The sequence below is a fragment of the Mus caroli genome, chromosome 12, assembly GCF_900094665.2.
Source record: "Mus caroli chromosome 12, CAROLI_EIJ_v1.1, whole genome shotgun sequence".
Taxonomy (NCBI): Eukaryota; Metazoa; Chordata; class Mammalia; order Rodentia; family Muridae; genus Mus; species Mus caroli.
This window is the reverse complement of record NC_034581.1, coordinates 97,488,410-97,509,901: the sequence shown is the minus strand read 5'-3', so window position 1 is coordinate 97,509,901 and position 21,492 is coordinate 97,488,410. Positions and strand designations below refer to the sequence as shown.

Sequence of the window (21,492 nt, the reverse complement as noted above, 5' to 3'; positions counted from 1 at the left end):
GCTCTTCCAGAGGTCCTGAGTTCAAATCCCAGCAACCACATGGTGGCTCACAACCATCTGTAATGGGATCTGATGCCCTCTTCTGGTGTGTCTGAAGAAAGTAATAGTGGTGTACTCATATGCATAAAATAAATAAATCTTTAAAAAAATACATCTTTCTTAAAAATGTATTTGCTTTTTTTTGGTTTTTTTGTTTTTTGGGTTTTTGGTTTTGGTTTTGGTTTTTGGGTTATTTTGGTTTTTGTTTGTTTGTTTGTTTTGTCTCTTTGTTTTTGCTTTCAAGACAGGGTTTCTCTGTGTAGCCCTTACTGTCCTGGAACTCACTTTGTAAACCAGGCTGCCCTTGAACTCACACAGATCTCCTTGCCACTACCTCACTAGCCCTGGGATTAAAGGTATGCACCACCAACACCCAGCTTAAAATATTTTTAAGTTTTTAAGTAGCATTTCAAGTGTTTAATGGTGTGAATACTCCACGTCTACATTTTTATGCCAGATTCCTTCCTTCCTCCCTCCCTCCCTCCCTCCCTCCCTCTCCCTCCCTCCCTCTCTTTCTTTCTTTCTTTCTTTCTTTCTTTCTTTCTTTCTTAGAAGTATTAAATAGAAATAGTTGAAGCTAGGGTAAGACCCATGGTGCGCTTACCTAGTGTGAGCAAATCCCTGTGTTTGCTCTCCAGTGTTACTCACATGCACAGTGGATGGGTAGTGTGGATCTCTAAATCTGAATCTATTACTGCTATGTGAATTTTTAAAGAAATTAAAGCAAAAGGGGGGTGCTGAAGGTAGAAAAAACTACAGCTTCTCCATTCATACAGGGTCCCAGAGTAAAATTAGTATTATAACTCCCATTCTTTTTTCATTTAGCACATTTATTGAAGACTTATGCAAGGCCCTTAGATTAAAGGAATGAATACCCAGTCCAGTGATATCACTAAGTAATTATAGCAAAAGTGCCTTCACAGTACACAGCAGTGGATACTGATGGAGCATGGTGGGAGGCAGAGAAACCACAAACCGCAGCAGAGAGACAAGAACTTCCAGAAGAGCAAGACCCGGAGAATGAGTAGTCCCATAATAATTAGGGACAGAAGGAATAGCAGATCCAGAGGTCTGGAGATAAAGTGGGAAAAGGATAAGATACTTATGGTTGAAGGATGATGACAGTGCAAAGATGAGCAAGGTATGGCAAGAAGTAATATAAGCAAGGCTAATATAACAAGTTTTGTAGACCATGTAGAGTCTTCCCCTCACTAAAACAAGTGTTGTGGACTGATTGCATTTGCATTTTTTAGAAAATTCTTTGGCTATAAGATACAGAGATCATAAGTGTTCTAGAAATTATTTTAGATGCATAATTTTGTGAGCAGATACAAATCTATAAATAGGTCAAAATTACCTTTTTTTCCCCTCTCTCTCTCTCATGTGTATATACACCAAAGGTCAAGCCCAGGGCCTTTTACATACCAGCAGGCACTTTACCAATGAGCCAGACTCCAAGCCTCTACTCATTCTTTGTATACTGTATTCATTTATTCAGGAGAATCTATTTACTTGCTGGTGGCAGTACTATTGTCATATATAAACTGAAAGCAGAAAATAATGTTACAGGTGAAATATTAAGACCAGGATTTGAATCCTGTTCCTTGTACATCCAAGAAGCTACTTTTTAAAAAGGATTTACTTTTATGTGCATAGTTTGTTTATGTGCATAGTTTAAGACCTATCTCTAATTGCCATTAGCTATATGTGTAAAATTTTGCTTGCTGATCTAAAAAGTGAGGATAATGCCATCCTGTTGGTGAGACTGCTCTCAGGCTTTGATATTATACACCTAGTGCTTCCTACATTGAGTAATGTATGATAAACATGAGATAAGCAATGGCTATTCTTATGTCAAACTTTCTTGTAAGTGTTCCTGCTGTACTGATATATTCTAACACAAAACCAGGCACAAGGTTAGTAAGGACTGTGAAGGGTGAAAAAGGAATCTTCATAAGAGCTAGTCAGAGATTTCTGTAAAGGGAACAGAAATAGAGACAAATTCTCTAAAGGGGTGGGGAGGGATGCGAAAATTAGAAAATTTGGTTAGACTTAAGAAAGCTAGCTTTAGCATCTGTTATCCAGTCTCTGTATGCTTTAAGTTCTCACTTGCTTTGCATCCATCTGAAAGGTTGGGTAAGGTAGCATGACCTGGAATCCGAGGCAATCCCTGAAGCTGTTCTGGGCAGCAACCGGAAGCAGGGCTCCAAGCATGTCACTTCAGCAACTCTGAGGATGAATTTCACCAAAGCTATACGTTCTGTAGTACATAAATCTCACAACCAAAATTTTAGTACCATCAAGATGATATGGATTGTGCAGGGTGTACAGATTAGTTAAAGATGAAATTCTGCTCCTTGTTTGAGCATGTGAGACAGCTGTATTTTTTTAGTTAATTTTAATAACCAATTGTAATGTCTTCATTTATGCCATGTGAAGGATGGCACGAAGAATCTTTACCTATCCTGTTTGATTCTCTTGAATTTTTCTAGTTCTTTGGGGGGGGGGGGGGGGTGACCCTGTCATATCTCATTCATATCACCCTGAAAGGGGTCCAGAGCCTTTTCTCCTTTTCTATCAAAACAGATGCAGAGCCTTTCTCCAAAAATGTTCTTGGTCCAATAACCAGAAATCATTAAACATTTAGTTTGAACTCTATCCCAGAGGAATTTTAATACAGCCACCAAACTCAAAATCACACTTATTTTGATAATTAAAACTATTCAAAGCAAATAAAGCAGTCTAAACAGTGTTATGAGACAGGGTATTACATGGTGGCCCAGGCTTGCTTTGCACTTGAACTCAATGGTAGTCTTCCTGTGAAATGATTCTCTCCACTTTTGTATGGCTTCTGGGAATTGAACTCAGATAGTCAGGCAGATGTCACAGGTACCTTTGCCCACTGATCTCATCTCACCGGCCTTTTCAGTTTTTGTGTCTGTGGTGTCTTAATGTAAGTTCTCTCCATAAACTTGGTCCTTAGATAAAGACTTGCTTGAAGATCGTTTATTCTGGGAAGTTCTTGAAGAGAATAGGAAAGGTTACATGGAATGAGAGAAACAATATAATTACATGTTCTGAGGTGATAGTGTGGCCAACCTGATACTGCTGGAGCCCTCTCAGGAAGAGTGGGGATGGTATACCATTCAGAATTGTTGACAGGGAAGAAAAGGGGGTATTTATCCTTCATCATTCCTGTTGGGAAAGTGTTTGCAGTTTGCCTATGTATAGGTATCTAGCAGATTCCGGGAGGTAGCCTCTTTAGGATGTTATTATTTCTATAGCAGAAAGCAAACTGTTCAAAGGTATGGCTGGAGCAAGGTCTGGTAGACTTTTGAAACTGGCTTACTATAATAGGCAGAGCAGATGTGAGATAGGTACAGGGTTCCTAAAATTCAGTTTTGTGATGCATATTAGTTTGTGTGGTTGATTAAACTCAATTCATCATAGCTGGCCTGGTGACGTGGCCTTTACAAAAGATTTGGTTTGGGGATGATGATAGAAGTAGCCAGGGTCCAGTTTCCAAAACTGCTTGGGAATTCTGATTCCCTTTTATTATCAGAACTAAGCGTTACATCGTTGCGAGGGAAGCTGAGGAAGCAAAGTGCTAAAAGGGATGGCAATGGACTGGATGGGCTATGAGTCCAAGGAGCCAAGCTCAGCCAGCTGCTGAAGTGCAGCTGGGAGGAAGGAACTGCTGCCATTCATTTAGTGGTGGCCAGCAGAGTTGCAAGGGGTAAGAGCTGATCTTAAAAGAAGAGAGGAAGCAAGCGCACGGCATGTTTGTATCCACCTTTCCTTGTACCTTGCTGTGGTGACTTTTAGAGAACATTGACGGCTATTTCTCTCTGCTTCCAAGCTACATGTTCCTCCTTTGAGTGACTAACTTGGGACAATACTGGGTTGGAGACTGAGGGAAGTAGTTCATTCGTACTCTAAGTTGAAACACTGAAAATCAGTGCAGCCTCTTCCCTCACCTCTTTGAGAGTTGTTTTCCTCTTTGCCAATACTTCAGCCAATCTAAGGAAGCTTCCAGGTAGGGTAACCCACACCTTAATTCCAGATGTTTCTGAGCTCTTTTCTTTTTGACATCATTACTAGTTTTTTGTTATCAGCAGACAACAAAGCACCAGAAGATGCCATAGTGAATCCTTTGGTTTCTGCATAACCCTTTCCTGATCTAACACACTAATAGGCACACCTGCCAGTGTATGTGGGTGACTCTTGCATTGCATAACTGCATTACAAAACAGAAACTGATTTTCCCACTCTGTTCACTTCCACCTTGATTCAGATTGGGCATTACAAGGTAGTGAGAAGAGGCAGCAGATCGTGAAGAGGACCAACAAGCACAATCTCCAGACAAAAGCAGCTGCTTGTTTCCAGTGTGGAGTTGAAGGATGTCTTACTATGGTTTCTATTACTGCAGTCAATCAAGCACCATGACCAAAAAGTAAATTGTGGAGGAAAGGGCTTATTCAAGTTAAACTTTCAGTTCATAGTCCATCATTGGAGGAAGTCAGGAGAGGAACTCAAACAGGGCAGGAGCCTGGAGGCAGGAGCTGATGCAGAGGCCATGGAGAAATGCTGCTACTGGATTGCTTCCCATAGTTTGCTTAGCTGGCTTACTTATAGACCAGGACTACCAACCCAGAGATGGCACCACCTACAATGGGCCTAGCCCACTAATTGATAAAATGCTGGATCTCAGGCATTTTCTCAACTGAGGGCCCTTCTCTGATGACTCTAACTTGTGTCAAGTTGACACACAAAACCAGCCAGTACAGAGAAGTTTATTCTACTAGCCTAGAATATGGGGTGGATCTTAGGGCTTAACTTTCTTTGTTCTTCCATACAAATACTCCTGGTCTAGGTTTCTTTGTCCAAGTATGCCTATCAAGACATGGACTTGTTTGTCCTAGATGACTGGGAGTTTCCTGTGAGTTGTTTGTAACTGAGATCCTTGAGCCAAGCTTGATCTTGAAGTAGATAGTCTACGATTGCAGCTGCAGGAAGTCGGGTTGTTTTTTTTTAATACTGACCTTGAAATCTTCAGACTTTTAAAGATTCAACCTGTACATTTGAGAATTGGTTTAGTTGTTTCTCCCTCCCTCCCTTCCTTTCTCATTGTGGCTTTTGTAACTTCATTAAAGCCAGCCAGTACCGAGGTCTGAGCTCTTTCACTCTCCATTTCTGCTCACTCAGTACGACATGGTCACCTCCCCATTACGTATAGGGTGGTGAACTTTTGCCATGTATCCATAGTTCTAGAATTTCACTTAAGAAACGTGGTTTTCTAGGATATTTTTGGTTACTACTGTTCTTGTCTGGGAATCTCTCCTGTTTCTCACAGTCCCTGACAGAAGCATAGCTCAAATGATTATGTAGGATGCTCATTTGGTGACTATTTCCCAAGAGCAGGAACCAGTGACACTGGGAAGATGGGAGCGCTCTTAAGAATTCTCCCCCCAAGGAAGCGTAAAGAGAAACACTTACCCACACAGTTCCACAGAGTCCAAAGACTGGCCATTTAGGGGCTGGTGAGATTGCTCAGTGGGTAAGAGCACCCGACTGCTCTTCCGAAGGTCTGAAGTTCAAATCCCAGCAACCACATGGTGGCTCACAACCATCTCATAACCATCCATAACAAGATCTGACTCCCTCTTCTGGAATGTCTGAAGGCAGCTACAGTGTACTTACATATAATAAATAAATAAATCTTCAAAGACTGGCCATTTAAAACTGAGGCATAGGTTAGCTTGTCTTCTAGTCTTCTAGCCTGCATGTATGATTCTTTTCTTTTTTTTTTTTGCCTTGGACTTGGAATTTCTACTTTCCTTTTTAAAATAGTTAAGTAGGGACGTGTGATGGTAGCAGTGTTCCACAGACCTTTCCACCATGTGTGTGGTGCAGATACTTGAGAAATGCAGAAAGTAGGAAGGGAACTTCAGGAGTGGATATGTGAGATTCTGAGGATCTGAGAATAGGTGGTGTTAGTAGGAGTGGTCACGAGGGTAAGAGGAAAGATAGAAAGCAGAGTCATTGCAACTAGACTAGATATTGAGGTCAGAGTGTCCTTGAGATCTCACTCTGGCCTCCCCTTTGAGCCCTTGGTCCTTGTGATCTCTTTCAAAAGAATTCAGATGTGACACACAGTGTGAGTTTAGAAGAGTTTATTGTATAGGAAAGGACACTCTCAAGGGGTATCAGTGAACAATGAAAGGGACAGTTGTTCAGATCTTTATTTTATACTTTATACTGTTGCTGTTTGTTTGTTTGTTTATGGTTGTTTAGCTGCCTGTATACCTACCTGCATGCCAGAAGAGGGCATCAGATCCCTTTATAGATGGTTAGGAACCAACATGTAGGTGCTAGGAATTTAACTCAGGACCTCTGGAAGAGCAGCCAGTGCTCTTAACTGCTAAGCCCTACTGTTGCCTTTTTTAAACAGTTATTTATTTATTTATTTATTTATTTATTTGGTCTGTTTGGGGGGAGAGAGAGACAGAGAGAAGGGTGTGCGCTCATGCACATATGCTGATGACTCTCATTTACTTGCATATACTTGTCACAATACTCATGTGAAAATCAGAGGACAAGTTGCAGAAGTCAGTTCTCTCCTACAGTATGAGTTCAAGGAATGGAACTCAGGTCATCAAGCTTGGTGGTGAGTGTCATCACTCTCTGAGCCATTTCACCAGCCTTGTAGTCCCAGAAATGCTTGAATTATTTCAGCACACACAGTGAGACTCATGGAGAGTTGTTTTGAGACGAGGTCTTACTGCTAGGTAGCCCAGCTCAACTGAGACTGTGTTATTTAACACAGATAGGATGATTGTCAGGAGTGAGCAATACAGCTGGACATAGTGGTGCATACCTCTAATCCCAGCATTTAGGGCATTGAGACAAGAAGATCATGAATTTGAGGCCAGCCTGGGCTGAGTAGCAAGTTTTAAATGAACCTGAACTACCTAGCAAGACTCTTATGTCTCAAGAAAAGAGAAAAAAGTTACTGATGTAATAATAGCTCAAATTAAAACCTATCTCCTTCTCCTGCTTAATACTCTCATGTCCCTGTTGTTTCACAATTTATGTGGAGGTTAGTAAGGAAAGCAGAACCAACTTTCCCTTAAGCCACTTGTATTTTAAATTTTTATTTCATTTCTGGTGCCGTTTTGGTCCCAGGCCAAACTTGTACTAAAGTTGGGGTTTTGTTTTGTGTTGTAGTGAACTCTAATCTCCTTTTACCATTCCTTTCCTTTCTTTCCTATTTCTCCCCCCCCCCTTTTTTTTTTCTCTACCCCAAGTCTAGTATGAAACTAGATCTAAAATCTGCTTATATATGCCTGATGTCCAGGAGCAGTCAAAAGTTTGTCATTGTTACTGGGTGAGCATCTGTGAAGACATACCAAGGAATCAGGTCCTGACGCTATTGATGAGATGTTAGAGTACAGAGGAGCATAATGAAGAATTGATTCCTTTAGTTTTGAGACTGGGTCTTCCTATGCAGCCCTGGCTGTCCTGGAACTTAGAATGTACAGGAGGCCAGTGAGTGTGTCAAATTCCAGAGACCTTCCTGTCTCTGCTTCTTGAATCCTGAGATAAAGGTGAGCACCACACAAGGCTAGAAATGTTTTTTCTTAAGTTTTTTATAATAAAACAAAAACATAATCCTATTTTACACAACCATCACAATCATATCTTACTAAGTTTTAAGTTGATTTTATTTCTTTATATCTCAGCCTTTATTATTCATTCATTTTTATTTTGTAGCTTAATTAAGAGGAAATTTCTAGTCTGTATAAAGGAGAAAAAAATCAGCTGAAAGAAAAAGATAGACTTAATGAAGTAGGAACTGGATCTGTAACGTGTGGTTGGTTATCACACAAGCAAAATATATAAACTGACTTCATACAATCTGCAAATGTTGTGACATCGTGGCTAAATCTACCTGAGTAGATTGTTTTCTTTTTGTTGTTGTTGTTATTTTGTTGTTGTTCAATAAGACTGTAGGTAGAGTTTTTCACTGACCAGGAAATTGTTAATAAGTTTTTTAGTTCATCTGGAAAGTTACTTGGGTTATTAGTCATTGCCATGTCACAAACATTCTGAGAACCTCAGTGGTATAAGCAATCTATGCTGATTTCTCTCAAGCTCTGGGGTAGTGGACAGCTGTGGCCACTCTGGGTCAACAAGAGTAGTTGGTTTTCAGTGCTGCTCATTGTCCTCCTGATTAACAACCAGCATAAAGGGTCTTCCTTGGCTATCAACAAGGGTGCAAGTGGCTAGTCCCCAAAAGAGAAAGGGTCTCACCAAAACAGTCTGTTTGAAGTATGTTCAAAGTGGAAAAGAAAATAAAGAAATTTGAAATTTGAGTGTAAGTGTAAAAATCTTTTCAAGCAGTATGATATTACCACATTCAAGCAGTAGTTTTTGCTGAATTTTTAAAGTATTAGCCTCTAACAAAGTGGAAACTTATAAAGAAGCTGAACAAAGAAAACCCTGTTCCTTAAACTATGTATGGCAGTGCATACCTGTAATCCTAGCACTTGAAGAATGCAGATAGGAAGATCAGAAGCTCAAAGTCACCAGACTGAGCCACATGAGCCCTATCTTCATATAAACAAACAAAAAGTCACCATACAAGGGGATGGATTGGTTAAGGACAGTGATTTGCATGTAAGTGTGAGGATGAAAATTCCAGTCATGTGCCTCGTACTCATATGTAAAATGCCTGGCATAGCAATACTTCTGTATAAAATCCCATCTTTGGGGAGGCAGATAACAAACAGATAGGCTGGCCAGCCAGATTAGCCAAATTGTATGGTCTAAAGTTCAGTGAAAAACCTTGTCTCAAAATAAAATAGAAAGTGATTGATGAAGGCAATCCATTTTGAACTCTGGCGCGCACACACACACACTCACACATACACTCACCCCTGCCCTACTCATTCCCTCCCCCTCAAAAAAAAAAAAAAAACAAAAACAAAAAAAAACCTTGCTCCTTGGCAGGAGATGGTTTGAGAACTGTGAAGGTAGCATTTGTGAATTCTACTGATTCTGAGTAAATACCTGCACTGTATATAAATGGACATTTTCATCTATACCTTGACCTGCAGGGATTTGTGTTAGTGTTCTTTTGTTCTCAGAAATCTAACCATCTTTGAATGTATATTTGAACCTAGAAGACTAATTCAAATATACCTGGCAAGTGACACTCTGGGAAGCCCTTAGTGGCCTCAGCCTTTTCCTGCCTTGCTGCTTTATATGTGGTCTTGGTTCCCTGTTTTTTAATCTTGACAAAGGCATTTTTTTTCCTTTGGAGGTGAGGGGAGACAAGATCTGTCCTGGTCTCAAATTCACAAAGTTTCATTTGCCTCTGGCTCCAAGTGCTGGAATTAAAGACATGTCCACCCCACCTGGCTATTTATCTTTTTGTTTAGGTGTGTGTGTGATGGGCATTCACACTATGGTGCACATGTTAAGGTCAAAGGCACCTTTGCTGAATTATTTCTTTCTTCACCTTTCACGTGGGTTCTGGAATCAAGTTTAGGTCACCAGGTTCATACAAGATCCTATCACTGCTGAGGATCTTGGTAGCCTAAAAGGCATGTTTCTTACCGTCACATATGAACTTTGACAATACAAGCCATACCCCAATCTTATGAGTATGGGCAGGAATAAGAGCTATGTGCCCATTGATGTTCAGCACCTTGGTGCTCCAGAATGCTTGAATGAGTGAAGAATACTAGGATATAGTTAGAAGCCCACTTTCATAGAGAAAATTTGGCCTCAGAATTATGTAGTTACCAAGGTGATTTTGCTCATTTGTTTGCTTTAAAATCTTGCTATGTAGCCCAAGCTGGCAAACCTCCTATCTCAGTGTTCTGCATGCTAAAATTCAAGGCATGTTCCATGGTACCTGACCATAGCTGGGGTTTTAAGTCTATCCTGCCTGATTTAAAGCCCTTCCTTCCTTCCTTAATCTGCTTCTTGGTAATCTTAATCTTAAATCTAGGGTAATGATGTCATCTCTCTCTTTTCCTCTGCCAGCATCCTGGTTTAATAGGATTGTTTCCCCCTGCTTTATTTCCAGACACATCTGTGCTAGCTTTTCCTGTCAATTTGATTCTCAACTAACTTCTACTCCAATCTCTAAATTTAAACTCTATCCTGGCAAAAGTTCCCCACTGTCTTTTAGATGAGCTCTGTCCTCAGCTCTTCAGAACTTTTCCATGCTTTGCACATTTCCTCAGCATGTTTGTACCTTCTGACATCACTTACAGCAGATCTCATTATGTATTTCATATAGGAATGCAATGAAAGATGATCATATATGCCCCCTCCATTTACTCCCCTCTGTCTCCTCCCATATCTCTCCTAATAAATCACCCTTCATGTCTTTTTTAGCAACTAAGTTCCCTGAGTGCAGACCTTTGTATGTCAGGTGTGGGACAGCCTACTGAAGCACAGGGACCTGTCAATGGACACACCCTCTAAAAGCATGGTTCTCCTTCAAAGATCTTATTTTACTGTTTAGATTAACTAACTGACTTTGGGTTTGCTCTGTTGCTATTTTCTACATTTGAAGTGGCTTAGATATCTTCTGACGTTGGTTCCTATTTAGTGTATATCCCTTGTACTCTGTTTCTAACTTGCTAAGCCCATTTCTGCTCCTACTTTTCTAGAAGGATCTATGAAACAGAGATGAGAGAAATTGTGGTTGTAATAATTTGATACTAAGCCAGAATCTCCCTTCTTTTAACATCCAACTGGTTGTTGGGCTCTGTCCTTAAAGCAATAGTAGTCTTTTTTTCTCTACCTAGTGAAGTCCACTGGGCATGTAACAACATCTCTTACATTTCTGCTCAAGTTTCTCTCATGTAAATTATATAATGTGTTTGCTGAGAGCTTTTTCCCTGCAACAGTTATTAAACTCTGCTGCTCTGTTACCACCTCTTAGCATTCTGTGATTCGATCAGTGCCCATCTAGAAAATGAGGGGCTCAGAGCAACACAAGAGAGCAGTCACCTTAGGCTCTGTGGAGAACTGAAACCCAAGAGTGCTTCAGTTTTGTAACAACCATACTACAGTTCATTTTCAGGCAGTTAAAATACTGAGATACTGCTGTGTATTAAGCTAGTTTACTTCTGTCATCCACTGTCTAGCAATTTTCATCACTCTAAGTGTAGAAATTGATCGTTTTTCCTACCTTTATTTAACTTGGTTTTGGCTGATCTCTAGCCAGCTGTGATTGGGCTGTGCAATGTCCTGGTAACAGTGCTTTCCACACACAGCCAGCCATCTGAAAGTTTGGAACATGGTTTTCATATCCATCCAAATTCACAATCAACATGGCAAACACAGGCTCACTCATCTGCTCCACTCCCCTCGAACTGGTGGTTTTTACAAGCAGTTCCTCTAAGCACTGTTCTGTTTTATACCTCATATCTGCAAGGATCTGACTTGTGTATCCAACACATTTTATTGACTACCATATTCAAAAGGATCTATAAAGATAAATTGAAGACAGCATCCCTGTTTGTGGTACTAGCATCATCATGAAGTATTTTGTTAAATGTTTTGTGGAAATCATGAGGCACAGTTATTTATGATGTATCCCTTCATCTAGTAGTAGTGTATCAGAAAAAGAGGAAGAGGCAAGTATGTGCTAAATAACTACTAGTATTCCTACATCACCTGACTATGAGATTCATTCTCTGTCACTTTGAACTTTGAACGATCAACTCTGGAACTATCATTATTGATATCTTTGATCTTTATCTTGTAAGGCTCTGAGTATAGTACATTCTGGGTAGCCATTTTTGTTGTTCTTGTTGTTGTCAGTGGTAGGGTTTAAATGCTTGGTTTTTTGTGTTTGTTTTGTTTTGTTTTTCATATTATTAGGACTCTTTATAGTGAACTGAAATGTTTCTGATTAGTCATTTCTGCCCTTTCACAGTTTTTGTCACTCATACTTGCAAGAGAGGGTGGGACAGTTTCTGGGGTTTGTTGTTGTATTTTCTTTAGTTTTCTCTTGTTTGCTCTGGCTGCTCTGAAACTCACACTGTAGATCAGGCCAGCCTCAAACTCCCACAGATCCTCCTGTTTTGGATACCCAAGTGCTGGGATTAAAGGTATGTGTCACCATGCCTGGCCATGTATTTTTATATATATATTTTTAAAAAGATCTATTTGTTTATTTTATGTATATGAGTACACTGTAGCTGTACAGATGGTTGTGAGCCTTCATGTGGTTGCTGGGAATTGAACTCAGGACCTCTGCTCGCTCTGGCCCAAAGATTTATTAATTATTATATGTAACAACGCTGTAGCTGTCTTCAGACACACCAGAAGAGTGAGTCAGATCTCATTACAGATGGTTGTGAGCCATCATATGGTTGCTGGGATTTGAACTCAGGACCTTTGGAAGAGCAGTCAGTGCTTTTAACTGCTGAGCCATCTCTCCGGCCTGTATTTTTATATTTTAAAGTGATTTTTCCTAAGGAGAATAACTGACCATTCTCAAATTTTCTTACTTTCTTTGAGCTCTTAAAATGACATAGTTGCTTTTTCTGGATTTTTGATTTATTTCCTTACTTCTTTTTCATTTTGCCAGAATTAAACACAAAAGAATATCAAATGTGTTTTGCCTGTCTTCTAAGGGCTTAAACCATCTCTTTGGATCTTGGTGTTCCACCAGGCAACTGTTGTCCAGGCCCTTCTGTCGTTTCTGTTTCCCACATCTGTCTTTCCAGTCTACTCTTCTTCCCTTAGATACAGTGATTCAGTTGTACCGTCTTGTTCAGACTATTGGGTTGGCACTTAAATACATGTTTGCTTCAGTAGCGAGGAGGATTCTAGCCTTTTCCTGTAGATCTGAATCTGCAGGCCACCAGATTTCCTATGGAAGTTTTACCTGTTGTTAACCTGTCCCACGAAGTCTTGATTTCTATAACTTGCCACTTTTTAACTGTGCAGCCTAACACAGTGATGTTCAATAAGTAATATTTCTGATTAATCTTAAGAAGTGTTTGCCTTCTCTTTTAGGCTGTGAGGATATCATTGCTGAGAGCATCTCATTAGATACCTTAATTGCCATCCTCAAGTGGAGCTCGCATCCATACGGCTCTAAGTGGGTGCACCGCCAAGCTTTGCATTTCCTTTGTGAGGAGTTATCCCAGGTCATGACTTCGGATGTTTTTTATGAACTGAGCAAAGACCATCTGCTTACTGCTATCCAGTCTGACTACCTACAGGTAATCATTTATGCATTCTCACGTCCATTGTCATTCCTGTGTGCACAAAGAAATTCGTCATACCTCCACGCTTATAGGATCGGGCAGGAAGAAGCAGACTTTGCTTAATGAACACCTGCTCCGTATTTGTTCACTAAAAGCCTTCTGGCACTTTGGGCCTCCATGCACACTGCTGTCATGACTCAACATTGTGAGCAAGCCCAGGACTTTCCAGCTACACTACAAAGCAGCCAGGCCAGGCCAGGAACACAGTTTGAGAGTGATTGTCTTGCCTTTCTCCAGTAATATCCATTTGGTATAATATCAAATACTTAGATTATAGACCATAGACTAAGCAGCACAAAATAAGAGTGGAATTTATTGCTAATTTGTTCAGCTCATCACAAGAACTCAAGAGTGTGTTCTGCTAAAGCATAATTGAATTCTCAACTGTTTATCTTCAAGCTGAGCAGTTTTCAGTTATTTCTGTGTCTTTGACTTATGTGTCAATTTAGTAATTTGTTTGTAATTTAGTAATAGGTTTTAAATATTGCAAAAAATATACTGTAAGGTAAGTGCTTTTAACTTAAAACTATACAACAGCTTTTAATGTTGTGAAACTATAAACTCTTTGAGCCATTGTGTCTTTGTATGTGAACCAGATAGACTATAAAATGGTATCACCATGGTCTGAAAATACTAAATTTAAAAAAAAAAAAATTATAATAAAAACCAAGTTGTTCACTGTGCTTCTCCTTCAATATTGCTTTGATTCCAGTAATAAGACCTGAAACGCTTGGCCTTCATTTGTAGAAGATCTTTTTCATTCACTCCATCTCGCTGTCCTGGTCAGTACAAGATGTCTATTGGAGTCAGTAGTTACAGTGCTTTCAGATGGTTGTCTTGAGCTGTGCACTCCTTCATGACAGATGAAGCACCTTGAGGAGCAGCCTGTTCGTTTTAAAGTCTAAGACTTTAAATAAAATACAGAGAGATGCTAGACACTTTACCATTTCACAAACTGCACTGCAAGGGCCACTCCTCAACCCACAGAAAACTTCGTAGCCTGCCTGGACAATTCGTCATTTTGTTTTTCCCATCACTGGAGAAGATAGTATGTTTGTCTCCATCTTATCCCAAAAAAGACTAGTCCTACAGGACCCTTATAATTTTTAAATTTTAAAGATAAATTTTAAAGTAGGAAATATATATTATTTTTTAAAAGATGGTAATAATAAAACCATTAGCAGGAATGAATATTGAGGTTATGGAATAAAAGAATGCCATCTTATATATCCACTGTTTATAGACCATGGGATTAACTCTAAAATTTCACACAGCTGATACAAATAAATTAATGTGGTAAGTTGCACTCCATATGTACATGATTATTTAAGAAAAGTCAATAATGAAACTAAATATTTTTCTAATTTCAGTAAAATAATCTTTTTTATTATAGGCAAGCGAACAAGATATCCTTAAATATCTGATTAAATGGGGTGAACATCAGTTGATGAAGAGAATAGCAGACAGAGGTAAGTTCAGAAAGTAAGCTTGCACCAGTCACCGTCTGTAAGGTTTCAGTGATCCCAGAAGCTTGCTGAGTGCACTCTCAGCAGTCTTGGCAGCACACTGGACTTGAAGAAACTAGAGGGGTTTGGTTGTTTTTGCCAAAAGTAAAGTATGTTAGTGGATTTGAGGGGAAGACGATAAAATAAATATGTCGATTTTTTTCAAAAAAAAAATCCTGATTATAAAAGATTGCTTTTATTACATTTTATGTCTGTGATAATATGTTAAGTGATTCATGGAATGCTAGAATATAAAATGTTTTGTAGACAACAATATGAACTAACCAGTACCCCGAGAGCTCGTGTCTCTAGCTGCATAGGTAGCAGAAGATGGCCTAGTCGGCCATCTTTGGGAAGAGAGGCCCCTTGGTCTTGCAAACTTTATATATGCCCCAGTACAGGGGAACGCCAGGGCCAAGGAGTGGGAGTGGGTGGGTAGGGGAGTGGAGGGGGAGGGTATATAGAGCCCGGCGGTGGTGGTGGCGCACGCCTTTAATCCCAGCACTCAGGAGGTAGAGGCAGACAGATCTCTGAGTTCAAGGCCAGCCTGGTCTACAAATTGAGTTTCAGGACAGCCAGGGCAACGCAGAGAACCCCTGTGTGAAAAACAGAAAACAGTAACAAAATGTAATGTAGTGATTAAGGTGTCAGACAAAAATTAAAGATATTCTGGACTCAATGATGAGTGTACAATGTGAACATACTTTTTAAAATGATTAACATGATGAATTTATGTTGTATACATTTTACTTTCATTAAGAAACATACAAAGTCCAGGCACAGTGACAGACAACTTTAATCCTGCACTCAGGAGGTAGAAGTAGCAAATCTATATGGATTTGAGTGCAGCCTGGTCTACATAGTTGAGAACCCTATCTCAAAAAGCCTGAGAAGGGAAGAGGGACTAAGGGTATATAGCTCAGTGATAAAGCATTTAGTTATTATGTGTGAGGCCCTAGCGTGTGGGACATCTAGCACCACAAAAGGTGTTTTCTTTGGTTTGTTTTTAATAAAATTTCCTCCAGCTGGGGCTACTGCTGGGTTGTTCCATACACAATATGGTCTTTTGGTTTTGGAAATACATGACTCATTTTCTTTTCATCTTTGCCACACTTAAATTGATTGTGTCGTGTACATGCACATGCACAGATGTGCACATATTAATCACAGCACATGAGTGGAATTCAGAGAACAGCTTGCCAAGAGTAAGACTGCCCTTCCAACAGAGTTGACTTGTTAGGCTTGGTGGCAAGTGCCTTTATACACCAAGCCCATCTCACTAACATGGAAATATAGGATTCTATACTAATCTTTTATATGATATCCTATCACCTTCCCCTCATCTAGTGCTCTCTTCCTCTATATACTGAACCTAAAAAATGTCTTTTTTCCTGTCACTTTTCAGCATTGTATTTATTTTGAGATCGGATCTCATATGGTCCAGGCCTATATAACTTCTGTTTCTCCTGCCTCCATTTTCTTAGTGCTGGGATTGCAATTGTGCACCACTGTGCCTGGTTTTATAAGTTCTTAGGAGTGAAACGCATAATTTTCTTTAGATCTTTCTGTTATATCAATACCTAATGAAGAAAAACTTTATTTCTTGCTCACAACAGAAGACTAAATGTCAAATATTACAGATTCATCTGTGTGCAGTAACATTCCATGTTATGGAAACTTAGAAAATTAGAACTAGGTAGAATGTACACTATATTTTGCTCCTTTGGATACAGGTGATTGATATATTACCATTAAATGTAAGTAGCCTGGGTTGGGCATTGGGCGTGGTAGAATATGTCTGTAAACTCAGAATTTAGGAAATAGGAGTGGGAGGATCAGAAGTTCAGATTCGTCCTTGGCTATGTAACAAATTGGAAGCCAACCTGGACTACCTGAGATGCCCTCTCCTCCCCTTCTCATACATGATTCCATGACTAGAAGTAGCAAATGCAGTGCATTGGCCCTCTTATATTAAAAACTAGTCACAGCCTTGATGTTAACAGATGGTCATTTTTCTTACTTTGAGTTACTATACATAGAAAGAATTTAGTATAGAGGTCATAAAGAATGTTCCTGGGCTGGTGAGATGGCTCAGTGGGTAAGAGCACCCGACTGCTCTTCCGAAGGTCCAGAGTTCTAATCCCAGCAACCACATGATGGCTCACAACCATCCGTAACGAGATCTGGCGCCCTCTTCTGGAGTGTCTGAAGACAGCTACAGTGTACTTACATGTAATAAATAAATAAATCTTTTAAAAAAAAAGAATGTTCCTGTATTTGGAGACACTGTATTTTCTCTTTGTCTGAAAACTTGTATATTAAATTAAACCTATTTACAACTTTTCTTAAAGCAGATACACGTATGTACAATATCTGGTACTGAGTCTTTACATAATAGAGAGGAAAACAAGGCTGTCCCTAGGACCAACAAGATGACTGAGTGGGTAAAAGTGCTTGCTGGCCAAGCCTGATGACTTATGTTTGATCTTTGGATCCCATGTAGGGAGGAGGAACGAAATTCTGAAAGTGGTCCTGGCCTTCACACTCAGTGCAATGGCATGTGCACACCCCCACACTCATGTACACAAATAAAAGTGTCTTAAAAGAAAAAGACTGGACTGGTGGGGGCTGGAGAGATGGCTCAGTGGTTAAGAGCATCAAATGCTCTTCCAAAGGGCCTGAGTTCAAATCCCAGCAACCACATGGTGGCTCACAACCATCCATAACAAAATCTGATGCCCTCTTCTGTAGTGTCTGAAGACAGCTACAGTGTACTTGCATGTAATAAATAAAAAATAAAAGACTGGGCTGGAGAGATGGCTCAGTGGGTAAGAGCACTGACTGCTCTTCTGATGGTCCTGAGTTCAATTCCCAGCAACCACATGGTGGCTCACAACCACCTGCAATGAGATCCTATGCCCTCTCTGGTGTGTCTGAAGACAGCTACAGTGTATTTTGTTATAATAATATTAAAAAAAAAAAAGGAAAAGAAAAAAGACTGTGTCTATGAAAATTGGAATTTCTCTGAAGGCTTTTCCTTTTCTATTTCGTAGAGCCAAACTTACTGAGTGGCACTGCACATAGTGTGAACAAAAGAGGTGTGAAGAGAAGAGACCTGGACATAGAAGAACTTAGAGAGATCCTTTCTGCTCTCTTGCCTTTTGTGCGGATTGAACACATCCTACCTCTGAACAGTGAGGTCTTGAGTGATGCAGTGAGTTCCTTTCTTCTATTCCTTTCAGGAAAAGAAAAGCGCCAAACTCAGCCTGCGTTGATTATTCTAAGTAATTGTTCTTACTGGCAAAAGACTGGAAACTAGAGTTTCCGACCACAGAAACAAACAAATGTCAGTTTGGCACAACATTGTGTCCCCAATGGCTAATGTGGTACAAAAAAGTATGCTTGGTACTGGTGTTGCTTGATGCTGATGTTAAGTGGGTGAGTCTTGCTTCCGAGAAAATAGTTTTCAGGTGAATTAATTTGGTCATCTATCAGTGTGAATCAGTTTGGTCTCTATGAAAAGAATAGATAGAAATTAACTTTGGAGACTCTTCATGAACAGTAGTAAATTAGATACAGGACATTGGCTCATATTTGTATAATACATGAGTCATTTGAGAGCATTTTAAGACTCAGTTGAAGATTAATGGAGCTAGGCAAACTTTAATCTCAGTACTCAGGAAGCAGAGGCAGGTGGATCACTGCATTCAAGGCCAGCCTCATCTACATGATGAGCTCCAGGACAGACCAGTCTACAAGAGACCTTGTCTCGAAAATAACAGAGAGGAGAAATTGGGGAATATGTATTAATGGAATTGATTATGTTACTCATAAATAAATGGATTTTTAAGTGTGTGTGTGTACATACACATACAAGTGTACACGTGTGCACCTAGGCACAAAGGGCATCAGAACCCTGCTAGCTAGAGTCCTGATCTTTGCAGGACACCTGACTGTTACATGGATGCTGAAATCTAAACTGCAGCCTTCATGATTGCTCTTAAACCATCTGTCCAGCTCCTAAAGTAATGGTTTTTTAACTAACAGAATTGCTTGAAATAATGAATATTTTATATTTATATATATATATATATATACATACATATATATACAGTTTTTTCTTTATCAAGTTTTTACATAACAATTATACACATATACAGTGTAATTTAATGAAAGTTTTCAAAGCAATTATGTATATTAAATCTGCTTAGTTAGCATACCTACCACTTTAAATGTTTGCAATTTCTTTGTAATAAGAAATTTTTGCTGTTTTGAAATACAGATTATATAGTATTGTTACCCAGTCACCCTACTATGTAAAAAAAACACAAAGACTTACTCCTTCTATTAACGTTCTTTTGACATCCATCCACAACATGGCCTTCCTTCTGCCAGCTCTAGTAACAACTAATTGGATCTTAAGTTCTTGAGATTGTTTTAGTCTATGAATGAGTGGACTGTATGCCTGGCTTGCTTCATTAACATACTGCCTATTCATGTGGACATTGATAGGACATTAGATGCCAGTATATATTCTGTTGAGTCATATGAGGTGTGTTTTTTAATTTTTTAAGTCACTTCTACACTGTTTTCCATAAGGCAGACCTATTTCTTTTCTACCAGTGATCTTAAGTGATCTTATTTTCTCTACAACCTTGCTGGTACATCCTGTTTTGTGTGTATATAGTGGGTTTGGTTTTTTTTTTTTTTTTTTTTTTTTTTGGGGGGGGGGGGGGTTTTTTTTTTTTGTTGTTGGTTTTTTTTTTTTTTTTTTTTTTTTTTTTTTTTTTTTTTTTTGGGAGGGGGGGCAGGGTTTTTTTGTTGGTTTGTTTTTGAGACAAGGTTTTACTATGTACCTATCTTAGGTTTTCTATTGCTGAGAAAAGATACTATATCCATGGCAACTTTTTTTTTCCATGTTGTGTGTGCCTCCCAACTCCCACATACAAGGTTTCTCTCTGTAGTAGTCCTAGCTGTCCTTGCCTCAAAATCAGTCCATAGCAACTCTTATAAAGGAAACATTTAATTGGGACTGGCTTACAGGTTCAGTTCATTATTGTCATGGAGGGGCGCATGGCAGCACACAATCAACACGGTATTGGAGAAGGAACCAAGATTCTACATCTGGATCCACAAGCAGCAGGAAGAGAGAGGGAGGGGGAGGGAAGAGGGAGGAGAGAGAAAGAGAGAGGAGAGGAGGGGAGGGGAGGGAAGGGGAGGGGAGGAGAGAGAGAGGGAGATCAAAGGCGTGCACCACCACGCCCAGCATATTTTTAAAAAGAGAGAATATTTTACTGCCTTGAATAATAGTATAAAAAGTATTACAGAAGCCGGGCGGTGGTGGCGCATGCCTTTGATCTAAGGAACGTGACTAGTTGGCTTTATCTCCTACACCTCCTATGTCCATTCATATCCCACTGATTAATGGTAATTTCACCTTCTCCTCCCCCTGTATCCTAGCCCATGCAACTTCATCTCTCTTCACCCCTCCCCCCTTCTCCCTTTGCCCAGCCATTGGCCATTGACATCTTTACTGATTGATCAAAAACCAGCATGGGACAAGGACCTTTAGCATTTGGGCACGCAGATTCCCGAATGAATCAAAGCATGAGAACCAATCTCAGTTATAACAGACACCTAGCAAGATAAAGAGTCACAGTAGGACATAGAATCAGACTCGAGCAAAGCAGTTCACAAGGGAGAGGGACTCTCAAACACTATACGCAGGTTATGCAAGATAATCACTGATACTGAACCATTGCGTAATAGAAAGGCATTTGGGAATGTTGCTCAGTGGTAGAACACTGGCCTATCATGTGTAAGAACCTGGATTCAGTCCCTCGCACTGAAAAAGAAACCATTTGTTTAAACAATTTCAGTTGAATAATGGGACCAAGGGCTAGACTATAGTAAATTTAATGGCACATATGAAGAGAGGGGATTGTCGGGGTAGATGGGTTTTTCAGTGCACCAACGTCTAGACCAGAACAGAAGAATCTTACAGTTTCTGAGGAGCATAAGCTAGGGGACTCATGTTGCTTGATTACTGCCTCTGAGAGAAATTTAAACATGTCTACACATAAAGCAACAAAATAGCTGTAGGAACCAAAGAGATATGGCGTTGGTAACTTAATAAGGAAAGCTGATAAATTCTCTCTACCTCATTCATGAAATTAACTTAAATGTTCAAGAAATTGCCTTAGGCAAGTCTGGAGAGATGATTCAGCAGTTAAGAGCACTGGCTGCTCTTCCAAAGGACTAAGGTTTGGTTTCTAGCACCCAGTTCACCACCATTTGCAATTCTAGTTCCAAGGGCTGTGACACCCTCTTCTGGCCTTTGTGGGTACCAGACAAACATATGGTGCATATTACATACATGAAGGCAAAACACCCATACAGGTAGGAAGATATATGCATACATACATACATATATACATATGACAGTAAAGATGGCTCAGTGGGTGAAGGTGTTTGCTGCCAAGCCCAATGACCTGGGTTTGACTCCTGGGACATACATGGTAGACAGAAACAACCTGCTCAGGTTGTTTTCTGATCTCCATGGCACACATATACAAGCATACACACACGTACACACAATCATACACTCACTAAATAAGTGTATTAAAAGTTTAATAAAAAAGTGA

At 39.7% G+C, this 21,492-nt stretch overlaps 1 protein-coding gene across 4 annotated transcripts in view; it reads left to right on the top strand.

Moving 5' to 3' along the window:
* The window catches only part of Btbd7 (BTB domain containing 7), an 84,968-nt gene that overhangs the window by 46,687 nt on the left and 16,789 nt on the right, over positions 1-21,492 (top strand). For 3 of the 4 annotated variants that reach the window (XR_002379347.2, XM_029484385.1, XM_029484386.1), the window contains 3 exons: positions 13,090-13,298; positions 14,737-14,812; positions 17,902-18,062. Coding sequence is in view for 3 of the 4 variants with exons in the window: in XM_029484385.1 (XP_029340245.1) it covers positions 13,090-13,298; positions 14,737-14,812; positions 17,902-18,062 (446 nt within the window). In the remaining variant the exon portion in view is untranslated. Of the gene's footprint in view, positions 1-864; positions 1,271-13,089; positions 13,299-14,736; positions 14,813-17,901; positions 18,063-21,492 lie in introns of those variants that run through there. The other variant, XM_021179225.2, reaches the window with a different exon arrangement.